Source organism: Cottoperca gobio, unplaced genomic scaffold (assembly GCF_900634415.1).
Source record: "Cottoperca gobio unplaced genomic scaffold, fCotGob3.1 fCotGob3_378arrow_ctg1, whole genome shotgun sequence".
NCBI classification, from domain to species: Eukaryota; Metazoa; Chordata; class Actinopteri; order Perciformes; family Bovichtidae; genus Cottoperca; species Cottoperca gobio.
Genome location: NW_021166971.1, coordinates 67,886 through 90,676, shown reverse-complemented (window position 1 = coordinate 90,676; position 22,791 = coordinate 67,886). Strand labels below are relative to the sequence as shown.

At 39.8% G+C, this 22,791-nt stretch overlaps 1 protein-coding gene and 1 pseudogene across 1 annotated transcript; one reads left to right on the top strand and one right to left on the bottom strand.

The window, feature by feature from the left end:
• Positions 1-139: 139 nt before the first annotated feature.
• LOC115005831 (REST corepressor 3-like) lies at positions 140-5,615 on the bottom strand. The gene is given in 10 exon segments (XM_029427797.1): positions 140-589; positions 1,662-1,808; positions 1,810-1,881; positions 2,166-2,244; positions 3,068-3,192; positions 3,385-3,546; positions 3,844-3,896; positions 3,988-4,065; positions 5,225-5,281; positions 5,388-5,615. Coding segments are annotated over 10 exon segments (1,347 nt in total). The 5' UTR covers positions 5,512-5,615.
• The window catches only part of LOC115005832 (potassium voltage-gated channel subfamily H member 1-like), a 41,868-nt pseudogene continuing 19,725 nt past the window's right edge, over positions 649-22,791 (top strand).

Here is a 22,791-nt window from a genome sequence, read left to right as displayed (position 1 = left end):
TGGTCTCTTTTGTGACATTCTCCCTTAATGGTGGCCTGTTATCCTCCATTGTAAAATGTAACTGTAAGTCCCCTTTAAATGAGGGGCGGTAACGCCTGGACATGTGGCGCTCGCGGAATCGGGGCCTTGTCAGGGCGTCCTACGGAAGCGTCCCGGGCCAGTGTGGGCCTGTGACTCGCCGGGAAGGGGGCGGAACGCATTTAAATGTGGTCTTGTAATCCTCCGGGATTAGCTTGCAATTCTCCGTGCCTTTAAATGGGGCGTAAGGGCCGCAGGTGAAAGCGAGCCTGGCTGAATCCTCCTGCTGAAAGGGTGGCGGGAATACCCTGGGGAAGGGGGGGGCGGGAAGCCCCGGTAAAAGGGGCTGTGGTCGCCGGTAATTGGCGGTAAGCATCCTGACCGTGCAGGGGGCTGGAATTGCCTGGTTAACCCGCTGAAAACGGACCACTACCTTCCAGGAGCAACCTGCTTCACACAGTGTACTGATACCAGCAGGTATCACCAGCCGGGGGCGGTACAGCCCGGGCAGCATAGTAACCGGGACAGGCACTGCACAGGACGACTCAGGGACACACCTGGGGTCTTTCACCTGAGCTCAAACAGATCTAGCTAACCAGTCCACTCCTACGTTTCATCTAATGAATGAGCAGCAGACTTGTTTCCTGTGATGACCTCTGAATGTCTGGTGAGTGACACCGTCTGTCAATGATGTCACAAAACAACTGTCTTTACACTGATGTGCTAACAGCAACATGCTAATGTTAGCAAGCTAACGCTAAGTCCATTTGTCTGGCACTCATGTGTGTTTGTTTACAGTGTAATTATTCCAATGTCTTCTCATTAGATGTGCCAGAGCTTTTGACTGTTTCACACCATCTTCATCAGCACCATGTGAATGTTCACATTTCCATTTTTTCAATCTCAATATGGGACTAAAACTAAACATGTAGGCTACAAACTGTATCTGATGATCAAGAGTGTGTGATACAATAGAAAGCTCCAGAACAGCTACTAAATGGACCTTGTGGTAAGTCTGGTATGAAGACAGTTCAGTCACTAGTTGTGTTGAAATGATAGGACACGGTGAAGGTTGATCCAGAGCACCATCTGATATAGTATATTACTTATTTGTGTTGTTCTTTTCCTACATCACACATCTTAAGAGTGCGTACTGACTACAGTTAGTCTTTAATGAAATCAGTAAAACAGCTTCAATATGTTTCACAGCTGCTCGTCTCCGTATCAGGACATCACAGCCTGCATTACGGCTTTCCTTTGACGGTGTCCTCTTGTAGTACGTCACCCCTGATCCAGCTTTAAGTTTTGGACTACACTTCCCATGATTTGGAAGGTTTGGGGGATGTAAACAGGAAGTATAATGCAGCCGTGGATTCAGTGACTTAGCTATTGGCTCCAACTTAAGCCATATTTGTTTTGTCTATTTGTTTACATTTATTCAAATTGTCTCCATTAAAAGTATGCTGAATTAGCTGTTAGCCGTCCCTTTGCAGTGTAACTAAGGAAGTACTTAACTAGCGCTGTGTTACTCTGATGCAAGAAGCTTCTGCAGCCTCTTTCTTTCTGAGGTGGACGTCAGAGATAAAACATGTCAGTCACATTGAGCTGGTAAAGAGGAGCAGGAGTCCTGTAGATCCTCCTACCTGTCTCTTGAGGGTCACCAGCTCCATGTCCAGCTGACGGAGGAGGGTGTTGGCGGCGGAGGCGTTGCAGGACACGGCCACCACGTCCTCCTGGGTCAGGTACATGCCTTTGGGGGGGCGGCAGCGAGAGCGCTGGTGGTGTCTGTGCTTGCAGGGTCTGGTGCTCCCGCCGACCCAAAGCCACCTTTGAGCCCGGCGCCACCGGCTCCACCTGGTTCTGCTGGGAGGAAACACAGGGCCGCTTACTGCCGGATTTAAACTGAAACTGACAAAATGTTGTGAAAGATTATCAGAAAAGAAAGAAATAATATCTCTCACGACATTTTCCACAAGTCTTTTGTGCACATATAATGAAATGGGTTCGACTAAAGCATAAAACCTTATAATCTATAATATTACACTTTTATTACGCTATATGTTCTAATCTTTAAATACTTGTCAGTTACAGGGCAGATTTGAAAATGATGCGTTTGTAGTTTCAGCAGCTCGGGTGCGTCCACGTACCTCTTTCTTGGTTTCCTTGTTGGGGTCGTAGTCGCTGTCGTTGGCTTCAACGGGAGCGGCCTCCTCCATCTCCTCATCACTACGGCAACAACAAGAAAACACAGTTTAAATATCAACAACAAATTAAAGCTACAACAAAGATGTGTCCTCGAACAGACACATGATGTCACACCAAAGAAGAAGAACGGAAAAAACGAGATATGACAAATAATAAGTTGTAACGTCTTTAACACAAGAGATGCACCGAACAGTTTGAAGCTTCATTCGTAACGTTGACATTCAAATTCTAAATCAACGTTCGAATGCTGCACGGACTTTAAACAAATGAAATGTGTATTTCTCTTCTTTCTGTCGGACGCTGCAGTGACATGCAGATCAAGCTGTAATCAGGAATTGAGTTGTTACAATAAGAAAAGGTCGTTATGTGTCGACGCTCGCTTCGTGCTCCAAACAGTGCAGATTAAAGAAAGTTGATTTAATAAAAAGAGACTCATTTATTTAATCCGATGAAGGTTCGAGGATCTTCAAAGCTTCGTTCAAAAACGGTTTTGTGTGCTGAACGGCGATGGTGGCAGATTTGTAGTTTGAATAAAATGATGTGGCTGTAAACGGCTGTTAGAGTTAGAAGAAGACTAAACCGGGGCAGAGTCCTGTCACGCATCATAATCACCATCGTCCTCCATCATGTGCCTGTTCCACCGCCGCCCCCTGGTGGCGCATGCTGTACACTACAATACATCACACCAATACAGCATCAAAGTAGAGCGTCAGGATTTGTAAATACCCTGGTATACGCGCATACCATCATCCCTAAGCCTACTACACAGCTGTCCAACGCTGGTGCACGAGTCGCAGGTGGCGTCTAATTGTTATGACCCTCACAGCTGATCAGCGCGCCGTACCTGTCGTCCTGGTTGCTCCTGTTGGCCAGTTTACGAGCCTGTCGGTCCATCAGACTCGTTCTGGAGCGAGTCTTCTTCCAGGAGTAGTAGTACTTCACCAGACTGGAGATGGATTTATCTGGTAACTGAAGGAAACGTGAGAATATTTACTACTCGTCAAATCTTAATCTGGACAGTAACCACAAGGTACAGCCGTCGGATAGATGTAGTGGAGTAGAAGTATAAAGAAGCAAAGAACGGTAGTAAATGTACTGAGTTACATTGTCCCTGTTTGTATGACTATAGTGCAGTAATAATACTTTACATCACGTGTTTACCATCTGCTGGATGCGGTGGAAGCTCTTGCCGTGGAAGCTGAAGGCTTGTTCAAACAGCACCTTGTCCTCCACCGTCCACTCGTCTGGAAACGGGGTGAAGTTCGGCAGGTCGGCCAGAGACTTCTCTATGTTGTGTTTGTGCCAGAAGAGCATGCCGAGTGCCTACACACACACACACACACACACACACAGATATTGTTATTGAGATATGGAATGACCTATATCGTGATAGAATATTTTGGCCATATCGCCCCCGCTGCAACTGTTTCAGATAGAAGTGTGTGTACGCTGGTCTGACGTCTGCGTTCGGGGAAACATTCTTCGTTTATAAATATTGTTCATACATCGGTTTTTAATATTTAAACACTCTCGAGGACATTTTGGTAAAGTCTTGTGGCGAGAAAAACAACATTTTACTGGATGGAGTGCTGAAATGGGGAGACAGGACAGCGTACCCACCTGCTCCACGTTGTATCCATGTTTCTCTTTGGCTAAAGCGATGTATTCATCCACTGTGGAGGAAACACACACCGTAAGATGAGTCTGATCTGAGGACCTGATAGAGGACCGCAGCTGTGTGTAGAAGACACAAAGTTGACTTACATTTGGAGTCGACGATGCTGTGATACGGAGACCAAACCAGCATCCCTCCGCTGTCTTTATCTGTGTACTTAGTGGAACCTGGATAAACATAAAGAACATCACTTAACTTCCATAAACTTAAATAAAGGGCCACTCCACAACGTTACACATAAAGTTCAGTTTACTCGTCAGGTGAAACCTGCTGTATAATATCTGCTGTGGCTCTGGAGGGCGCTGTCCAAAGCTTTAAAAACTAACCCGTTGCATTATGGGAAATGTAGTATGCATGGTTTGTGGAGTTTGACCCGTCAAGAGACTAATGTCTGGATATCTCTGCTGCACAGATTTGGACCGATTTTTATAGAAGTGAAATATTTTATCATTAACCCTTTTAATGCTTCACTTTTAAATTAAAATGTGGTTCTCAAATAATTGTACTGCCAGTTTTAGCGGGACGTTTTGGGTACTTAAAAAAAAAAAGGTTCAATTTTAATTGGTATTTTTTGCTTTTGTTTTATTTCCTACACATTCTTCTGTGATTTTAAAACAACTCAAAGTAAAGAGTGACGCACAACATGTTAAGTTTTTATTTATAGGTTTAATTGAAAATAAATTGTACAGTTAAAAAATACTGATGCATGTGCATTTAACAAGTATAATATTTAAAACCTAAATTTAAGAGCAGTTTATTTTGACACATGTAAAATGTCCCAAACACTACACACTATAATATTTTCTCTGTGCAAACTTTTACATAAACATCTAAAACAAATTAATTACAAAGAAATGTATGAGAGATTACTTTTAAAAATGGGAGTCAGTATTGAATTTTAAATATTGGACTACATTTACTTGTTTAAAAGTAGTTATTATTAATGTATTATTAATGTATTATTATTCTTGTATTTTTCCTCTCACTCTGCCACAGAGTATTATAAATGATTTAATATATGTGGAGGGAAAATAAAGAAGACCGATGTAAACAAACCAACTCCATGAAGCTTTATTAATTAGATATTCATGAATGTCACAAGTTGTCGGTGAGAAGTTGAGGTAGCCTCGTGTTTCTCTCATCAGTGAATTAAAGTTTATTAACTCTAAGTTAATAAACGAACAGCTGATTTGAAGTGTTTACTAACAGTCTCGCTTTGAACGCACCAGCACATCCACATGAAGCTGTGTGTGTAGTTACAGTTTGTGTACATGTACCGAGGCTACCACCGTCCGTCACTCATGTAGAAACCAGTAAAAAACTCACCGGGCTCCAACTCGGGAATATTAGCCTGATAATCGGCTCCAACCCGCATTCCCACATCTGAAAATAAAAAAAATCAGCATTAAAAACAGGAGAATTGATTAAAATGTTTTTAAAAAGCGCACATATTACGGAGCGACAAGAGGCTGTTCGAGGCTATACTCGCCGTGTTCGTCGTCGCTGCCGCTCTCGTCAGAAAAATGTCCGTTAGAAGCGTTGGACGGACTCTTGGTGCCGTTTGATCGACCTTTCCCTAAATACTCCGAGCCTTTATCCATCATGCCCGGCATCTCACCGCTCAAAGTCACCGTTGTTAGCCGCTGTGTCTGGGTATAAAATGTCAGCAGGACCTGGAGGTGTTTCTGCTGCTGTTCGCTCAATCTCCGCAGCTCTGTCCGTGTCGCTGTCGTGCTCTTCTCTTCGCTCACACTGCCTTAAATAAAGTCATTTCAGGCTATAAGACCCAACTGGTAGCAACAGAAGAGTCTCCACTTGATTTAAATAGTTTTAATATGTAAGATTATTCATTTCCGGTCGATCTTTAACCCGCTTAAAGCGGTGGCTGAGTGGGGTCTAACCATCGCAGCGGAAGGCTTTTTACGCACCGTTGGGCAGCAGTGCGACTCCAGCTGCTGCGGCCTCTGTGACAGCAGATCCTTCCGCCGACACAAACTAATAAACTCAAATAAAAATACATTCAAAATCTAATTAAAACGGAGATTTACCTGCAAGAAAACTTGCATTAAAATAAGTGAAAGTGAAACCGAGTCTGAAATATCTGGAAATTATAAATATTACACATAAATTAAACTATAAACATCTTCATTTCATATGAATACATGCCTCAGGTCATTCACATTAAATATGCTGAAATTATTACATCACGTGAACTAAAACTGAATAAACATTTATGATAATTAAGAGTGTTATTTTTGTTTTGTTTCCTTGTTTATCAGTCGGTGTTCCTGCACTGACGCTTAATGACCAGCAGGGGGAGACACCGCTCAACACTCTGCAGAACAACAGTCAACACTAAACTCCTGCAGAGAGGACGCATCCTTAACACCGTCAGGGGACACATGTTAAACTCTCCATCAGTCTTTCTGATAAAGTAATTCATTTAAATTCCCTTCATATCAATTAAAAAAGAAAACAGCCAGTTTTACTTGTATATTTCGTATATACAATAAAGGTATTACATTTTGTTTTAATAGCACAATACATAAATATGGGTCATAGGGTATATTTTAAAATATTTCACAGGATTTGCACTATTAGTAGACAGTGTTAAAAGACCTGTTCACCTAAAAGAAGCAAGAAACAACTGAACTTCTTCTGGTATGCAGGTAGTTTTAGTTGTATTCATTATTCCTGCTCAAGTTGGAAAATTACATTTGAAAAACTCATTTATACAAATGTATGTATAAGCAAACAATCAATATAGAAATAGAGTCCATAAAGTTGTTTTGTTTACCTTTTAGTAGAAAATACTTCCTCTGTCGACAGTAATGTCTGTGGATTATTATTTATGGAAAGACATGTTGCTGTTGTTTTTTAAAATGTGTTCTTGTGATTCCTCAAACCCCACAAATTAGATTTGATTAAACTCTGCTGCAGATATTTCAAACCCTCATAAACCTGCAGATAAAAGGGGCCCCAAGAAAATCTGTGAGCTGTGGGACCCTCTGTTTCTCACTTTTACTTTATACCGATGCATTTAAAGGTCCTGTCAGACACACAACAAACTACACATGGCAGATTATATTTTGCCCATAAATTTGCCTCCAATTTAAAAAGTTAAAACACTGTAAGCCGGTACGACTCAAATACCATCATCTTTAAATACTCCATTACAAGTAAAAGTCCTGGATTCAAATTGTTACTTAAGTAAAAGTATGGAAGTATATTCAGCTCAATGTACTTTAAAGTATCAAAAGTTTCAAATTAGTATCGAGAAGCGTGTACATTTCAGTGTTTTTGGTACCGACTATTACATTTCTGGTATTGTAACGTCACTAATCCAATACTATCCGTTAGACTTAACTATCATCACTGATGTTTACTCGGATTTAAACTTTTGTGCGAAGTTGCACTTTAAATTTCACATGCAGTGTGTGTGAAAAAGTGTAAATAAAAAGAACAGCAGAGTTTCAGAATCGAGTGACGCTGTGGGCTATGTACTGTATTTCTGACGTTTCCTTATAAGACTGCACTAACAGTGTACAAAGCAAGAAATAATTTACTTCCTGGCAATATCCCCAAAATGTTCTTGGGCAGAGAGTGGGATTATAATTCAAGAGGAACATTTAAATTCTGTTCTCACCCAAAGTATGTGCATAACCATCTGTGGGGGGGTTTTGTGAAATGCACAGTAGGAGAAAGAAATCAAAGTAAAAATAGATTATTAGACTGTTTAAAAAGATGTAAACAATGTTTAGAATCTAGGTACAGAAATGAGGAAGGGGGATGTAAAGCATGAAACTGGTGATATTGTTGTTATTGTTTTGTTTTTCTCACTCTTGATTGGGTGTTTTTGATTATGTATGATGAAGATGAATATAGTCGTTTAGTTTTAGAGATGGATAATGGTTTATGTGATTATATAAGTAGGCTACTAAGTACAAAAAAAAACTATTACTAAAATATTGTAAAATACAATGCATATTTTTATTAAGTTAATTTGTGAAATGTTATGTATTTTCAACATGTTGCAACCGTCCCAGATGTGTGTTGCAACTGACTTCTTCTATACAAATAAATATTGTGAGCAATATGTCATGTAATAATCTTCAAATGGTATGAGTAATTAGCAGATGTTAGTTTAATTTATAAAAAATGTGGTTGGTCTCTGAGAAACAGAGAAATGCAAGAGTGTTGCAACCGTCCCCAGTCTCCCCTATTGATTACTACTTCATGTGGGACATGAACTGTTAATTGATGCTTGTTGTATATGTTCACACTTGTTTATTTTTGTTTTGTTTTGTTATATATTTTTTTTTAAATAAAGTATATTCAATTAAATTATTTAGGGAAGTAGAATATTTGTTGTTGATGTTTTTTAGATGGCTAAATTGAGCAAAATGCACCAAATATATACAAATACATATGTTTTTATACATATTTGTGAGCTGACCCTTTAACCACTTGATGCTATGATGTATGCACCAGCTATGTGTCCCCCCCTCCCTCCATCTACCTGCCTCTCCGTCTCTCCCTCTTCCTGTCTGTCCTTAGCTCACTGTGGCTCATCTCAGAGCTCGTGCTGCAACCATCTGCCAATAACGAGCCTGCTGAGAGAGAGAGAGAGCGCGCGCGCTAGAGAGAGCTATGCTCCTACTCCACAGCGCGCGGGGCTCGTGCAGCATCTCAGATATGTGAGCGGCGGGAAGCAGCTGTGCCTCGCGCTGCAGGTATTATGGCGGGAGGACGGCGGGGTCTCGTTGCCCCTCAGAACACGTTCCTGGAGAACATCGTCCGCCGGTCCAACGGTAGGTTCCGGTTCGGTCCGGTTTACCTGGGTTTAAACGGTGATCGCGTGGTTGTTGTGTGGAATGTCTCGTGGTTGTGTTCGGTTGTTTCATCATCAAACTGCTCCTCTGTGATAGGCTCTTATTATTCCAGAAAACCTGCACGTGTCCAGTTCTTTACCTTCATAGTAAGCTAACATTAGTAAGCTAGTTACCTTCACTTACAGGTATTTGTCTTAATTAAGGCTGCTTAGAATTTACCTTTTATATTTTTCACATTTCATAAACATGTTATGTTCTCGTTTAGAGCCCAGAAACAAATGTAGGCCCACCTTATTTATAAAAGTTTAATTTGTTAACCAATATTTACATTCATAATTATAAACTAACTAGTATGTTTTAAATAGGCTATATTTTCATATTCAAAAAGTTGCACATATTTACCTTAATCTTAAATTAAAGTGACATTATAGGCTATACGCCTTGTTTACCCTGTATTCTGCTTCATTGGGTTTATCCAAGTTACCTTTCATATTTATAGGCTTATATATTTTCATATTCTAAAAGGTTTTACATATTTTTCCTTAATAAAAAGTTATATTAGGTTACCCTCAGTCTACCCTATATGTTGCTCCATATAGTTAACCAAGGTTTACATTCATATTTAAAAACTAGTATATATTTTGATATTAAATATATTTTCATATTTGAAAAGTAGAAGTATTGGGCGTCCCGGTAACTCACCTGGTAGAACAGGCGGCGCGGGGTGTGTACCCAGGCAAAGTTTTGCTGGTTCCAAATTCTCCATGTGAAGAGTGGCTGCTTTTTCCTGGTTTATGTAATTGTGAATTGGAACAAACAAACAAAATATAAAGTGAAAACCTCATATAAATGTCCCAGGAACATTAAAGGGTAAACTCCCCAAAGATTACAAGAAAAACCGAATAAAAATATTTTTCCATGCAGGTTTTGTATTAATTAATTATTAAGTTTGTGCCGATATTCCTATTTTGGATGACAAAAACCCTAAAATTACCTTTTATATTCATAGTAGTATTAGTTCAATTACTCATGAGGGACTGACGAGGTATCAGAATCGGGTAGGAGATTTTATTTTTGTTATTGGTCCTCAGGCTCCTCAGCTTCAGCTTTAGTTCAGCTCTGTTCTCACTGTTTCATCTGCTTCTGCTCCTTTAACCACTTATCTTTTCAACTTTTCAGTTTGGACATTATCACATAGACAGACAGGTACAGACCGGTGTTTCCACATACTGTCGTGTAGACGTATCCATCCCCTTCCACTGACCTGTGATATATATATACACATATATATTATGTATATATACATAATATATATAATATATATATATATAATATATAATATATATATATATAATATATTATATATATATATATATATATATATATATATATATTATATATATATATATATATATATATATAATATATATATATAATATATATATATATATATATATATACATATACACAGTATATGACATACACACACACCTGGTGTCTTTACTGTATTTAAATATATTAATTTAATGAACACTAAGATTCTCAAAAGTGGAATTTATTGCATAGCTGTTGAATTGTAATAGATTATACATCTGTAAAAAGCCGTGTTTAAAACTGACATCAGCACAATAATCGCAGCCTCATCAGTGGCTTCAATGACACGGTCCTGATGCAGAGGACTCGCAGACCTCAGCCAATCAAATACATGCAAGGGCACATTAGATGATGTTCTAAAATGCGGTCCTAAAGTCCTAAAACTCGGAAATGCGTTAGCATGAGTTCCATCGTCTCAAAGTCAATGTGCTTTGTTAAATAGGTTTTTGGTTAGATACCTGAAATAAGGTTTGTGACTAACACAAGCGTAAGATATTTTCAAGTTTTGTTACGACACAAGATACGTCAGTAAATACCTGAATCGTGAATTTTGAAGCTTTTACGTGTCTTAAAAAAGGCGGTTGCTATCAACGCCTTTTATCTTAGTGGTGTTAACGTTAAAGTCATGCGACCATGGTGTAGTTTCTTTTATAGCCGGACGTTAGCGTTTTACTTACGCCGATTGCATTTACGCTTCAAAAATCATAAAAGAGGTGTTCATTTGTGAAGATTATCTTGCTGAACAAAACTTGTAAGTATCATAAACGTTTGTTTGCCACAGACTTTATTTTCTGCAAATGCCATTGGCTTACTGCTGCTGCTTAATGCTAAGTTCCGCGTAGGCCTACACAAATACGTCATCCCTGCGGCACTCTATCCGGTGTTTACCTGGCGATCATCGAGGCCGAGGATAATATTACTGTCCCACAGACTTTCCAGAGGATATAAACCTTTAACCTCATTAATCTGTTGTCTCACCTGAGCCCCCTCTAAACTCTAGAGATGATAATGTCTATATCACTTTGATATGATAATAATAACTCTGTCTTTTCATATAGTACCATCAACATTTTAATGTGTCCAATACTTGCAGAAGTAATGACATATTCCCATCAGCTGTTAGCATGCTAATAATAACATGGTAAACATCAGCACGTTAGCATTGTTACTTTGAACATGTTGCCTTGCTGATGTTTGCCTTTAGCTCAAAACAGACTTTTAATGGGATTATATCCTAAGGACACACACACACACACACACACACACACACACACACACACACACACACACACACCTCTGTTAATAGAAATATAACATACTTATCTTGTCTCTCTCTGTCAGACATATTTTTCCTGTCTAACTCCTGCAGTTAAATGAGGAGGATATATGGATGTTAGATTAGCCTCAGTCAGACTGCTGTTTAATTCAGTGCAATGATAACCTATGACTGAACAATGAATTAACATGACATTATGCTGCTCAGCCTAATTCACCCCAATTAATGAAATTACAAAGGATGAAGTCAAGCCTTAAATTCTTAAAGAGCTGCTAGCCGCCCGAGAGGCTGCAGTGTTCAGTACACGACAAAATAGGAAACATTTGTCCTGATGGTGGCGCTAGAGGGAAGGTCAGGGGGTCACTGACATTATTAGAAAATATCTTCATTAGTGTGATCATTTTTCAGTGTTGTGTAGCCATTTTATATATTCTCTGTTAAACGTCCAGAGTGTAGCATTTAGTAACATAGCGTCGAGTTTGCAGATTGCAACTAACTAAATATAAGCGCGTCGGGGAACTACGGTGGCCTTAAGGAAACATAAAAACGAGAATGGCCCTCTAGAGAGTTTGGTGTGTCCGTCCTGAGGTCCTGTAGAAACATGGCGGTGCAACAGGGTGGACTCCGTGGAAGAGGTCCCGCTCCCTATATAGATATGAAGGACTCATTCAAGGCGAGGACGAGGCTAGTGTGTGATTCGTTTTCTTGTTTCCGTCAATTTGGATTTAATCCAACAAACAAACTATCAAACCGCTTATGCTAACATGCGCTAATGCATTATTGACGGGCCCTTGGGGCAGCTCTACTTCTTCTCCCTCTGGTTTGAGGACAGACGCTACAGTGACTCACTATCGCCTCTCCAGGAACAAGTGGTATTACAAGACAGGACGGGTCGAGGCTAGCCAGAAATGAGCATACTAATTTCAGTAGATATCCCTGCGAAACAATACATAGACGTCTTTAACATAACGACAACACTAACCTCTTCACACTCTGAAGATAATTTTAGCAAATATTTTGATTGTTTTAAACAAAAATTCTGGCCATATCTTACACACCTTTCAATTCAACCTGGAAATTATAATAAAAATAGGACATTGAAAATGATAAAACATTATTGATATCGCTTTGGTTTATTTGTCGTGAATGTGTTGCGTGTGTCTCATTTGGAAAACAAATCTCCATCCTGAATTGTGTGACATTAACTTGTGTCATGTATTTCGCGTTGGAGCAGTCATGTAGTTAAAGTCCTTGGGGGAGGAGGAGGATGATGAAGGCTGCAGGCTACACATTATATTCTTCTCCAGGTTTCAACTCAGGCTTTTGTTTAAAAAATTAACGTTTAAGTATAAATTATTCAGGAAGTCATACCTGGGTGTGGAAGTGTCAGCCTTTATTATATTATATTGCAAACTGAAGTAAAAAACACCAGTGATATACAGGAAACAGTTAAGTTTATAGGTTTATAACATGCATACAACAGCTGCACGACACATACAGTGTATCTACCATCAGCTACAGTTATATAATCAAAATACATTATATTGCATTAATTTGTCAGTTACTGTCTTATTGTAAGAAGCTTTGGACAAAAGACTCAACGAACATTTTGACGAAGAAGAACTATAACACACAACACAGTCCTACAATTATTCTTCCTGGAGCTAAAACTGTCAAGTTTATCCTGATGGTGGCGCTAGAGGAAAGGCCAAAGGTGTCATAAGACCATATCTTACTCTATGTGACTACAATTGTATCACAAACCTGTAGAAATATGCTGGCTTGCACTTGAAAACAAGTGAGTAAAATTAGCATCCGTCAGCCATGTTCACCTTGTTAGGACTCAATAGAAATAAATAGCTTGGAAATGTGGACACAACATATTTAAACTCTATGCAACCAAACTCCCAAAATTCACTGGTATGCTGATGATTTTTGTTTAAATGTGTGTTAATTAGCTCTAGGTTAATTAATGCTATTTATTATAAAGTGTGTTACATTAACAGAAGTGTTAAAAAGTTAGAGATTACAAATGTAAAATACATCTAAAAGACGAGTATGCTAGTACGCTAACAAAATTACACCACACGAAATTCCATTCTCAAATTCAACACTTAAAAGTTTCTTTAAATATTTATCAGTTACTTTCATTTTTCAAAATCCCCATGAACCACTCTTCACATTGGCATATATTATATCCACCGCATAAATGAGATAAAAGAAGTCGATGCAGCTTTGGGACTGAAGAACTGCCCACATGTACCTGGTAATAAAAGTTAAAATGACCCCACCTGGACAAATAAATCCAGTTCTATTGACCAGGCGCTGTTCAATATCAGCTCTAACACTTAGTCGCAAAGAGGTGAAGCTGCAGTTCAGCTGTTATAAATGTGCTAATAACCAGCTACACACACATACACACACACACACACACACACACACACACACACACACACACACACACACACACACACAGTGTCTTTGTGTCTGTGAGTTGCTGCTGGTGGACTGTGATTGACCCGTTAGCTGTTTGTGTCTGGACTGAATATTAATAACAAACACAGTGAGTGCCCTACATATTAAAACCGGTTCCCCTTGTGTCGGTGTAACTCCTGGTTCACACATGATCAGCTACATGGATGGATGGATAGGTCGGTAGAAAGAAAAAAGATAAATAAATTATATTTATCTGTGTTAGCGCTGCATGATTATGGCTTAAATGACAATTACGATTTGCTCATATTGAGGACACGATTATTATTCCCAATTATTCATAGGTCTTTTGGAATCAAATAGTTTCCATGTTTTTAAGAACGGACTGTTAAAGTTGTTACTTGCAGCCAAAAGAAGATCACCTGTGATGGTAACACAGTTTACCTGTAAATCAGGTGCGTCTGATGCAGCAGAACGTTTTTGGATTTAATAAATGATGAAAGAAATCCTGATTATTAAACCATCGACTGTACAGCTGCAACAATTAGGTGATAAATCAATTTGTGTAACAGCAGAAAATTAATTGGCAACACATTTACAATAATCAATCAACCATTTATGTAATATTAAAGCAAAAATGAACTGGTTTCAGCTTCTCAAATGTGAATATTTTCTGGTTTTCTTGCTCTTCTGACAGTAAACTGTCTGTTTGTTGGACAAAACCTTTGAAAAAGTCCCCATGGACTCTGGCAAGCTTTGATTTTGTATTTATATCTATTTTACGGACCGAATGATTAATTGAGAAAATAATCGGTACGAAAATCGATAATAAAAATAATTGTTAGTTGCAGCCCTAATCAACTGCAGCCATAAAAGGTGTGTGTCATGTGAATGCACTGAGCTGGGACAGATTAAACCGACTGGTTCCTGTTGTCAGATACCAACTTTGTGCTGGGGAACGCTCAGATCGTGGACTGGCCGATCGTCTACAGCAACGACGGCTTCTGCAAACTGTCCGGTTACCATCGAGCCGAGGTGATGCAGAAGAGCAGCACCTGCAGGTACAGCAGCTCGCCTGCACACACTGTTGTTGCACCAGAGAGATGGTGAGTGCATCACTGTTGTGTTTTCTCCTGCAGCTTCATGTATGGAGAGCTGACGGACAAAGACATGACTGAGAAGGTTCGGCAGACTTTTGAGAGCTACGAGATGAACTCTTTTGAGATTCTGATGTACAAGAAAAATCGTGAGTAGTTTTTTTTTTTAACAATACTGCGAGTGTCACATACTCTGCGTTGACCTGAAGCCCCAGAAACCCAGAAACTCGAGGACCTCGAGATCCACTTTATGTCCAAAACTGGGACACATGCTGACAGTGGATGATGATACTTTATTGTCAGATCAAGTCTTGACATTTACAGGATACATATATTTAATCATAACATTACAATCACCGAAGACAAGACCCTCCACCGTACATTTGATCTGGGATTAGGCTCCGTATTAACCGGTGCACAGAGAGTGCTTAAGTCAAAACTTTGCTGGTAACAATTAGTATTCACTGTTCAGCACAAGGTTGGGGTCAGAGACAATGTTGTTGACCGGCCTTAATATGTTATTGTGGCTGATTCATAGAGTTTCTTAAGGGGTTGACCTACACTGTTTGAGCCGAGTTTCATGTGGGGGACAAACACTTGTAGCATTATAGTGTCACATTACTGGAGACTCATAATCACAGAAGTAAAAAAACAAAAGAATTTGTTTACTCCAAGGCGCAACAATAAGATTGCCTGGTTGCCCGGGGCGAGTAAATCTAGCAGCTCACTTGCCTTATTGGGCAAGTGGTAAAAGAATTATTAAACACATTGTTTTTCCCCGGAGCTACTCTCCCGTCGGTGGAGAGTTGCACCTCTTGTGCCAATTGTGAACTCGTGGGAAAATAAAGAGAAGTTTATCAGCAAGCGAGCGTTTAAATGATCCTGGAAACAGGAGTTTAGTTGGGTGGTGTTATATGGGTGAAGCTCCAGATTCATGTACTTAAAGATTAAACATAACAGTTAACTGAAGTCTTAATAAAGGATTGTATTCGGGCACGTTACGTTGAACTCTGGACTCTCTCCCAAAGGCAGCAGAAATATGTTTTGTCCTTTTGCAGACAGATTCAATGTGGTCTTTCCAGGATAGCAGATGGTTTATTATTACAAACAAGTATTTGTATGACAATACCTACTTGATATTTGCATTATGGATAACAATAGGAGCGTCTTCTTTGTGCTAATCTCAGGAGCATCTCAACGACAGAGAGCTATTGGAGTCTGTTTCACTAATTTAGTGCAGTTTCTGTTCTTTGTTAAACGACCGCAACAACTTGCAAAGCAGAACAATTACCAGCTGCTACTATTTATCAGACATATTATCAGTTTGGGTTCCAAGCATATAACAAGACGGTGAGCTGAGCTACCATTTGGTGTTTTAGTGTTTTGGCCAAGGGCACTTTGACATGTGGACATGTGTCCGAGTACTTTCCGGGAATTGTATTCCCTTTATTAGAGAGTCAACAGTAGAGGAGAGAGAGATGGGGAACAACGACCACAGTCCCCGTTTCAAAGGTTCAAAGGTCAGCAGTCTAAACACCTTGGCCACCTGAGTATAATCCTTTATTTTAACCCTCCAAAGATAACAAAATATTGTTAAAAAGCTTCCTCTGAAACCCAAACTGTGTTTATCCTGAGTGTTCAGTGACCTCAAGGACTGAAGTGTCTTTGATTAATGTCTCACTGTTCGTGGAAAAGGGACGACACTAAGTCTTGCTTTAGGAAAAATAAATGATGCATCTATGCTACCTGACTGTAAACTTCTTTACTTTATTCATCTAAAGGTCTGTTGACTAACTTCTGTGGTAGAGTGTCACATTATATGTTTTATTCTTGATAACTTTCTGGAAATGGCTCTAAAAACGTTCATAGAAAAACCTCCTCGGCTATCGGGTCATCTTGAAGTGAAACTTTCAGCAGCAGACTTGAGGAGGTGAAGTGGGTCGTTGACAGCAGTGTGAGGTTGTCTTTGTGTCGGAGCCCACATACAGTTTTCTAGTGATGACTGAGCTTCACATGTGCAGGACGTGACGGACGAACATCAGGGTTCACAGGCGGTGAGCTCCTAAACCTGACCGGCACAGCGGCGGTTGCGTGTTTGTTTCTTCCGCTTCATTTCAAATTGGCACACGAGATGGCACATGCTGTTCGGCCAGTAAACAACATACGGTGTGTACCAACAGAGCTGTAGACGATACAGACTAAGACACACTTTGAAATGGCTTCTAGAGGCTGCATCTGGTGTCGCTGACAACACTTAAAAGCAATTAACGAAAACATTTCCTGCAGCATTTCCACCAAGTGCTGATGTTTGGTTATCAGATGTTCAACGTCGGCCCGCAGCCTGCACTCCATTTAACAGGAGAGAAACATTCTGAGAAACCAGTGCTGCAAAAGGATTAAAGCAACGGGAGATTGGATTGGACCAGTTCAGAGGCAGGGCAGAGGTTCTCCCAGTTGATCCAGACACGGAGAAGGTTATAAACCAAGAGCTCTACACGGGTGCACATCAGTCAGTTCGGTAGAAAGAAAATAGTCCCTACATGAAACTGCTCACAACACAATCTGTGGATTATCTTCAGTAACCGGGTCATGATTTCTGTAAAGAGACGTTGCTGTTGAGTGCCAGCTTGTTCTCTTTATAATGGAGACAAGGCAGACATCTCCAACACTCGGCTACTCACACCAAAGCAATCTAGCTTGATAAACAGCACTACAGGTAAGAGGAGAAGACTCTTCTTGGAGCTGCCTGGTTGACGGTGTAAACAGCTTCTCAATACCCAGAATTAATGTGGCAGAACTGCTGAAACAGTTCACACTCCACACGTCACTGTCAGTGGAGTGTGTTGAGTTTTGACAGATACTGTTTGTGAGGAACATCAGACTGACTTCCTGTCTGTGTGCGTTTGTTGGTGCTTCAGGGATGCCAGTTTGGTTTTTCGTGAAGATCGCTCCAATCAGGAACGAGCAGGATAAAGTGGTGCTGTTTCTCTGCACCTTCAGTGACATCACCGCCTTCAAGCAGCCAATCGAGGACGACTCTTCAAAAGGTGGGTGGAGCTACTAACAATTGTTTTGTAACGTCACAATAATGACCAGCTTTTACCAATTTGAGTTTTTCTTCTGTATCGTAAAGGTACTACAACTGCCTGTGTTGTACAATGACAGTAAATGAACCTTGATCCTTGAACAATCATCAAAGACAGATTCAGGTGTAATTTAATGTTAACATCTTTGTCTCTGGAGGTAGAAACTGTCCTGATCCTGCACTGATGTTTCATGTTCATTACTCTGTGTGTTTGGCAGGTTGGGGTAAATTTGCCCGTCTGACTCGTGCGTTAACCAGCAGTCGAGGAGTTCTGCAGCAGCTCACTCCAGCTGTCCAAAAAGGAGAGAACGTCCACAAACACTCACGGCTGGCAGAGGTGAGATCATTGTTCATCACGTAACCAGAGACGGTTCATAGAGGAGACGGGGCACTGAGAGTCCAGTTCTTTTATCTTTAGGAGACTCGCGGCAGGTCTGAGAAGTGAACGTGAGGACAGATTCTTTCCCCCCAGAGTCACCAAAGTCAAATATTGGACCCATTTTTCCAAAAGCCACATATTCTGAACATTCTGACACTAAAACGTCATTTTCCAGACGGACAAATCAGGAGAAAATTAGTTTGATGATGACGTTTAATACAGTACGTAGGGCTGCACCGAACAGTTTGAAACTTCATTTATAACGTTGACATTCAAATTCTAAATCGACAACAACATCAATTTCCGTACATCCTGTTTAAATCAGGTATTTCTACAGCGTTATACTGTTTGTAGAATTAGATTTGAATAGACTTGTGGGATCCAAACATTTCCAATAACTCCAGAGCGTTATAAAGTATTAAAGTCAACATTTATTGAAAACATGAAACACACAGCGAGGCACACACCTGTGTTAGATGTTGGAAACAGCCCTAACCGTGTGACTCAAGACAAAAACACTGCGTGCCTACAATATGTCATGACATAATAAGTACTTTCAATTGATCTGAAACAAAGTACCTCTGACATCCTGCGTCTTCCTGTTATTAGCAGAGTGTTCAGATGGGAAGTAGTTCCTGTTTGTACAGTCGGCCTTGTTTACTCCTGTGGATCCTGAAAACTTCTACATTTCAGAAACATCTTTATCTCCTGTAATGTTTCATTTCCAGAGATATTTGATCACTAAAAAGTGATCGTGTCTCTGGAGAATCGCTGCTTTCACACACAAACACACACACACACACACACACACACACACACACACACACACACACACACACATATATTGTGTATATAAATATATTTATTTTTATATATATATATAAGCATATTGATTGACATTTGATTCTTTTAAATAGTTTAGTAGGAAACATACAGTATCACATTCCCAGCAGCTGATGAGTGTCCTGTGTTTCCGTATATTTAAAACTTTTAATTGTAATTCTCTGTAGGCGTGTGCTTTGTGTTATATAATAATCTGCTGCCATTTTGGCCAACAAGCTGTGAAAAAAATGTATATCCTTATGGCTGGTTGTTTCAGATAATAAGAAAATCTAATGTGTTAAGTGCACTTTATAAACTTTAGCACTGCCCACAGGCGTCGTGCTGCGGATAAGTTCATCAGCTGTAACTAACTGTGACTCTTCTTTAATAATTACTGCTCTGAGGAAGTAATCCATTATCAGCGCAGTTCACCGGGATGATGCTCTTTGTACTCTACATTAGTTAATTCACTTATTTCATACAGAAGACACGTTAATCAGCTGTCAATGATTTTATATTCTTTGCTTAATTAACAGCTGGTTTTAAGCCAATAATCTAATAAAATGCTGTAATTCATTTAAATTTCTGCTTTGGTGAATTATTATTATTATTATTCATTTTAAATTTAATTTAGTTTAACAAATTTGAACATTTTATAGTCTGGTTTTGATATAAACAATATTGATATCCTCAGATCTCGTCCACCCCAAAATGATCATTTGTATATAAATGACTCGTGAATTTGTGAAAGTGTAGTTTTTCTCGCATGCCTTCCTGGTGAACGAAGACTCAAAGAGTTTGAAAGAATTGAAGTATATCGGGGCCGCGTTTAACAGCAAAACTAAATTAAAACATCTGTTTACAAACTCTCACACAACTCGTGCAGTTCAACCCGAGTATCATTTATCCAGTCGCATGCTCACGACTTCTGAAACTCGTACGTTCCACTAAAACCTTACAATTTAAAACACTTACCGCGTAAGAGTGAGACTGCAGTGGTAACTAATACGATATACTGTGTGTGTGTGTATATACTGTGTGTATATACTGTGTGTATATATATATATATATGCAATAACTCTGACCACGACCAAACCTGATGCTCTGGTATTTTATATTTTGTCTCAGGTTCTCCAGCTGGGTTCAGACATCTTGCCTCAGTACAAACAGGAAACCCCGAAGACGCCGCCGCACATCATCCTGCACTACTGCCTCTTCAAGACGACGTGGGACTGGGTCATCCTCATCCTCACCTTCTACACCGCCATCATGGTGCCCTACAACGTCTCCTTCAAGACCAAGCAGAACAACGTCACCTGGCTGGTGGTGGACAGCATCGTGGACGTCATCTTCCTCGTCGACATCGTTCTCAACTTCCACACCACCTTCGTCGGCCCGGCCGGGGAGGTCATCTCCGACCCAAAACTCATCCGCATGAACTACGTTAAGACCTGGTTTGTCATCGACCTGCTGTCCTGCCTGCCTTATGATGTCATCAACGCCTTCGAGAACGTCGACGAGGTCAGTGGACTTTCATTCATGTGTTAGATACTTTAAACTGTTTTCTCGTGTTTCTGTGTTTCTCATGTTTACCTTCACTTGATCTGTTTGTTATTGTGTCATGTGACTCGGTGAAGACAGCGGTGGGAACGTGAGTTAGAGATGGAGAGTATAGAAAGTTTAGCTGCGTTATCTAAAATGTGGATGCGACAGGAGATTTCAGAGTCTTCTTCTTGAGTGACACTTGGTTGGACACAAGAACAAATCAATCAAGTGAAAAGTAAAGAAAAACGTTTTATTTCTCCAATACTGATGTCAGACACTTATAACAGCAATCTGAGCCTGTCAGTGGCAGATACGAGCACTTTTAGTGGACGTACATTGATTGCGAGCTGTTGCCCCGAGCGATTACATCGCAGACCGCCTGACGTCTGCAGAGTTCTCGCTCAATACTGGACCAATTCCCAAAAAAATTGTCCCCATTAGTCAGTCGACACACAAACATGGGAAAATAGGGTCCAGGTAAAAGAAAATCCCGACGTTACCTTCTACAATGCAGTGCATGCCGGCCGAGTATTGAGTCACTTGATTGGTCAATTGCCACCTGTAGCACACGCTGGGCGTCTTACACAGACAGAAGATGTAGTTGGTGTACGGTGGCCAGGAGGTGCCAATCTGGAGAGCACATTTAATAAAATTGCTGTTTTCTTGGGAGTTGATGCAGGAAACATCAGTGAGTGCTGCACTTACAGGCTGCAGGAACATTTCCATTACAGGATTTTTGTCTAGAAATCCAAAGGTATTCAATTTCCATTGATTTTCTGATAATGATATTAATATTATAAAACCAGACCAATAGATATATCAACGTATTCATGGCCATTAAATTCACTTTGAATATGATCTGATTATTTTTCACAATAATTCTTTTAAAATATTTTTTTCTCAAATATTTTCAAGAAGCTTTTGTCTGACGGTTTTGTTTGGGCGAAGTAACTTTGGTTAAGTTTAACAGAAGCAGATTAAATGTCCCGTAGGTTTTCACAGACAATGATTTTGACTTATAATAAACATACATGTAGATGTAGAAGATTAAGGGCAAAGTACTGCAAATGTCAAGAAATATAAATACAAAATACAAAAATAAACAATAAAATAAGAATTTATTTTAATAAAAAATATGGACAATATGTCTGTTTTTACAGATTTTTGCAGGAATGTGCAAAATATTGACGTGATGTATCTACTAACACGTATTGTGTGTGTGATTTATCTTCTTCCTCTGTGCCAAAGAGCTCCATTGTTAAAACTCATCAGTGAGCTTCACTGCTGCTCTGACATGTTCCTTCATTATCAACACACACACACACACACACACACACACACACACACACCGTCCTGCTGCACCAAATACTCACCAGAGCACCAAATGTGGATTAATCCGCCACTGAAAATAGTCCCCAACGAATGCACCGTTTCCTGTTTGTTGGATACAAACTACAACGAGCAGCTGTCTTAAGAAAATAACTGAAGCATTTTTAAACACAAAACTGTAGCGTTGTGTTTTTAAATATTTACGCCTTCAGCAGTCAGAAAGTCCTACGAGACAGACTAAGACATTGTAGCTCCATGAGAGTTGTCGACAACAACATGCATCATTATTTTAGAAAACTATTTGCAGAATTGAAAACATGCAGTGCAAGTCTCTGTCTTTGATGTTCGTACTGAATTAGAAATAGGAAATGTAATCCAACAGCAGCCTGTGAGGAGGTGCGATCATGACATATCAGTAATGTAAAGCATTAAAACTCAGAGACCTTAACGTGAGCTGTGTCCGGTGTTGGTGCAGCCACAGTCCGTCCGGCTGAGGCATGAAATTAAAGACGATGCCGTGTGACTGCAGGAGTCTAATCAACATGATGGACTGTTTTCTCTTCGTCCAATGACTTCACAGAATGTAATGACTTCCTATAGATGCAGAGAAAAAAGGTCATGACTAAGCACCACTGAACTGCTGACGTGTACAAAAATTAAAAATCTCCAACTAAGCGGCAAGAATATATTTTTTAAATCAGTCCAAACAGTCGTGTGTCCA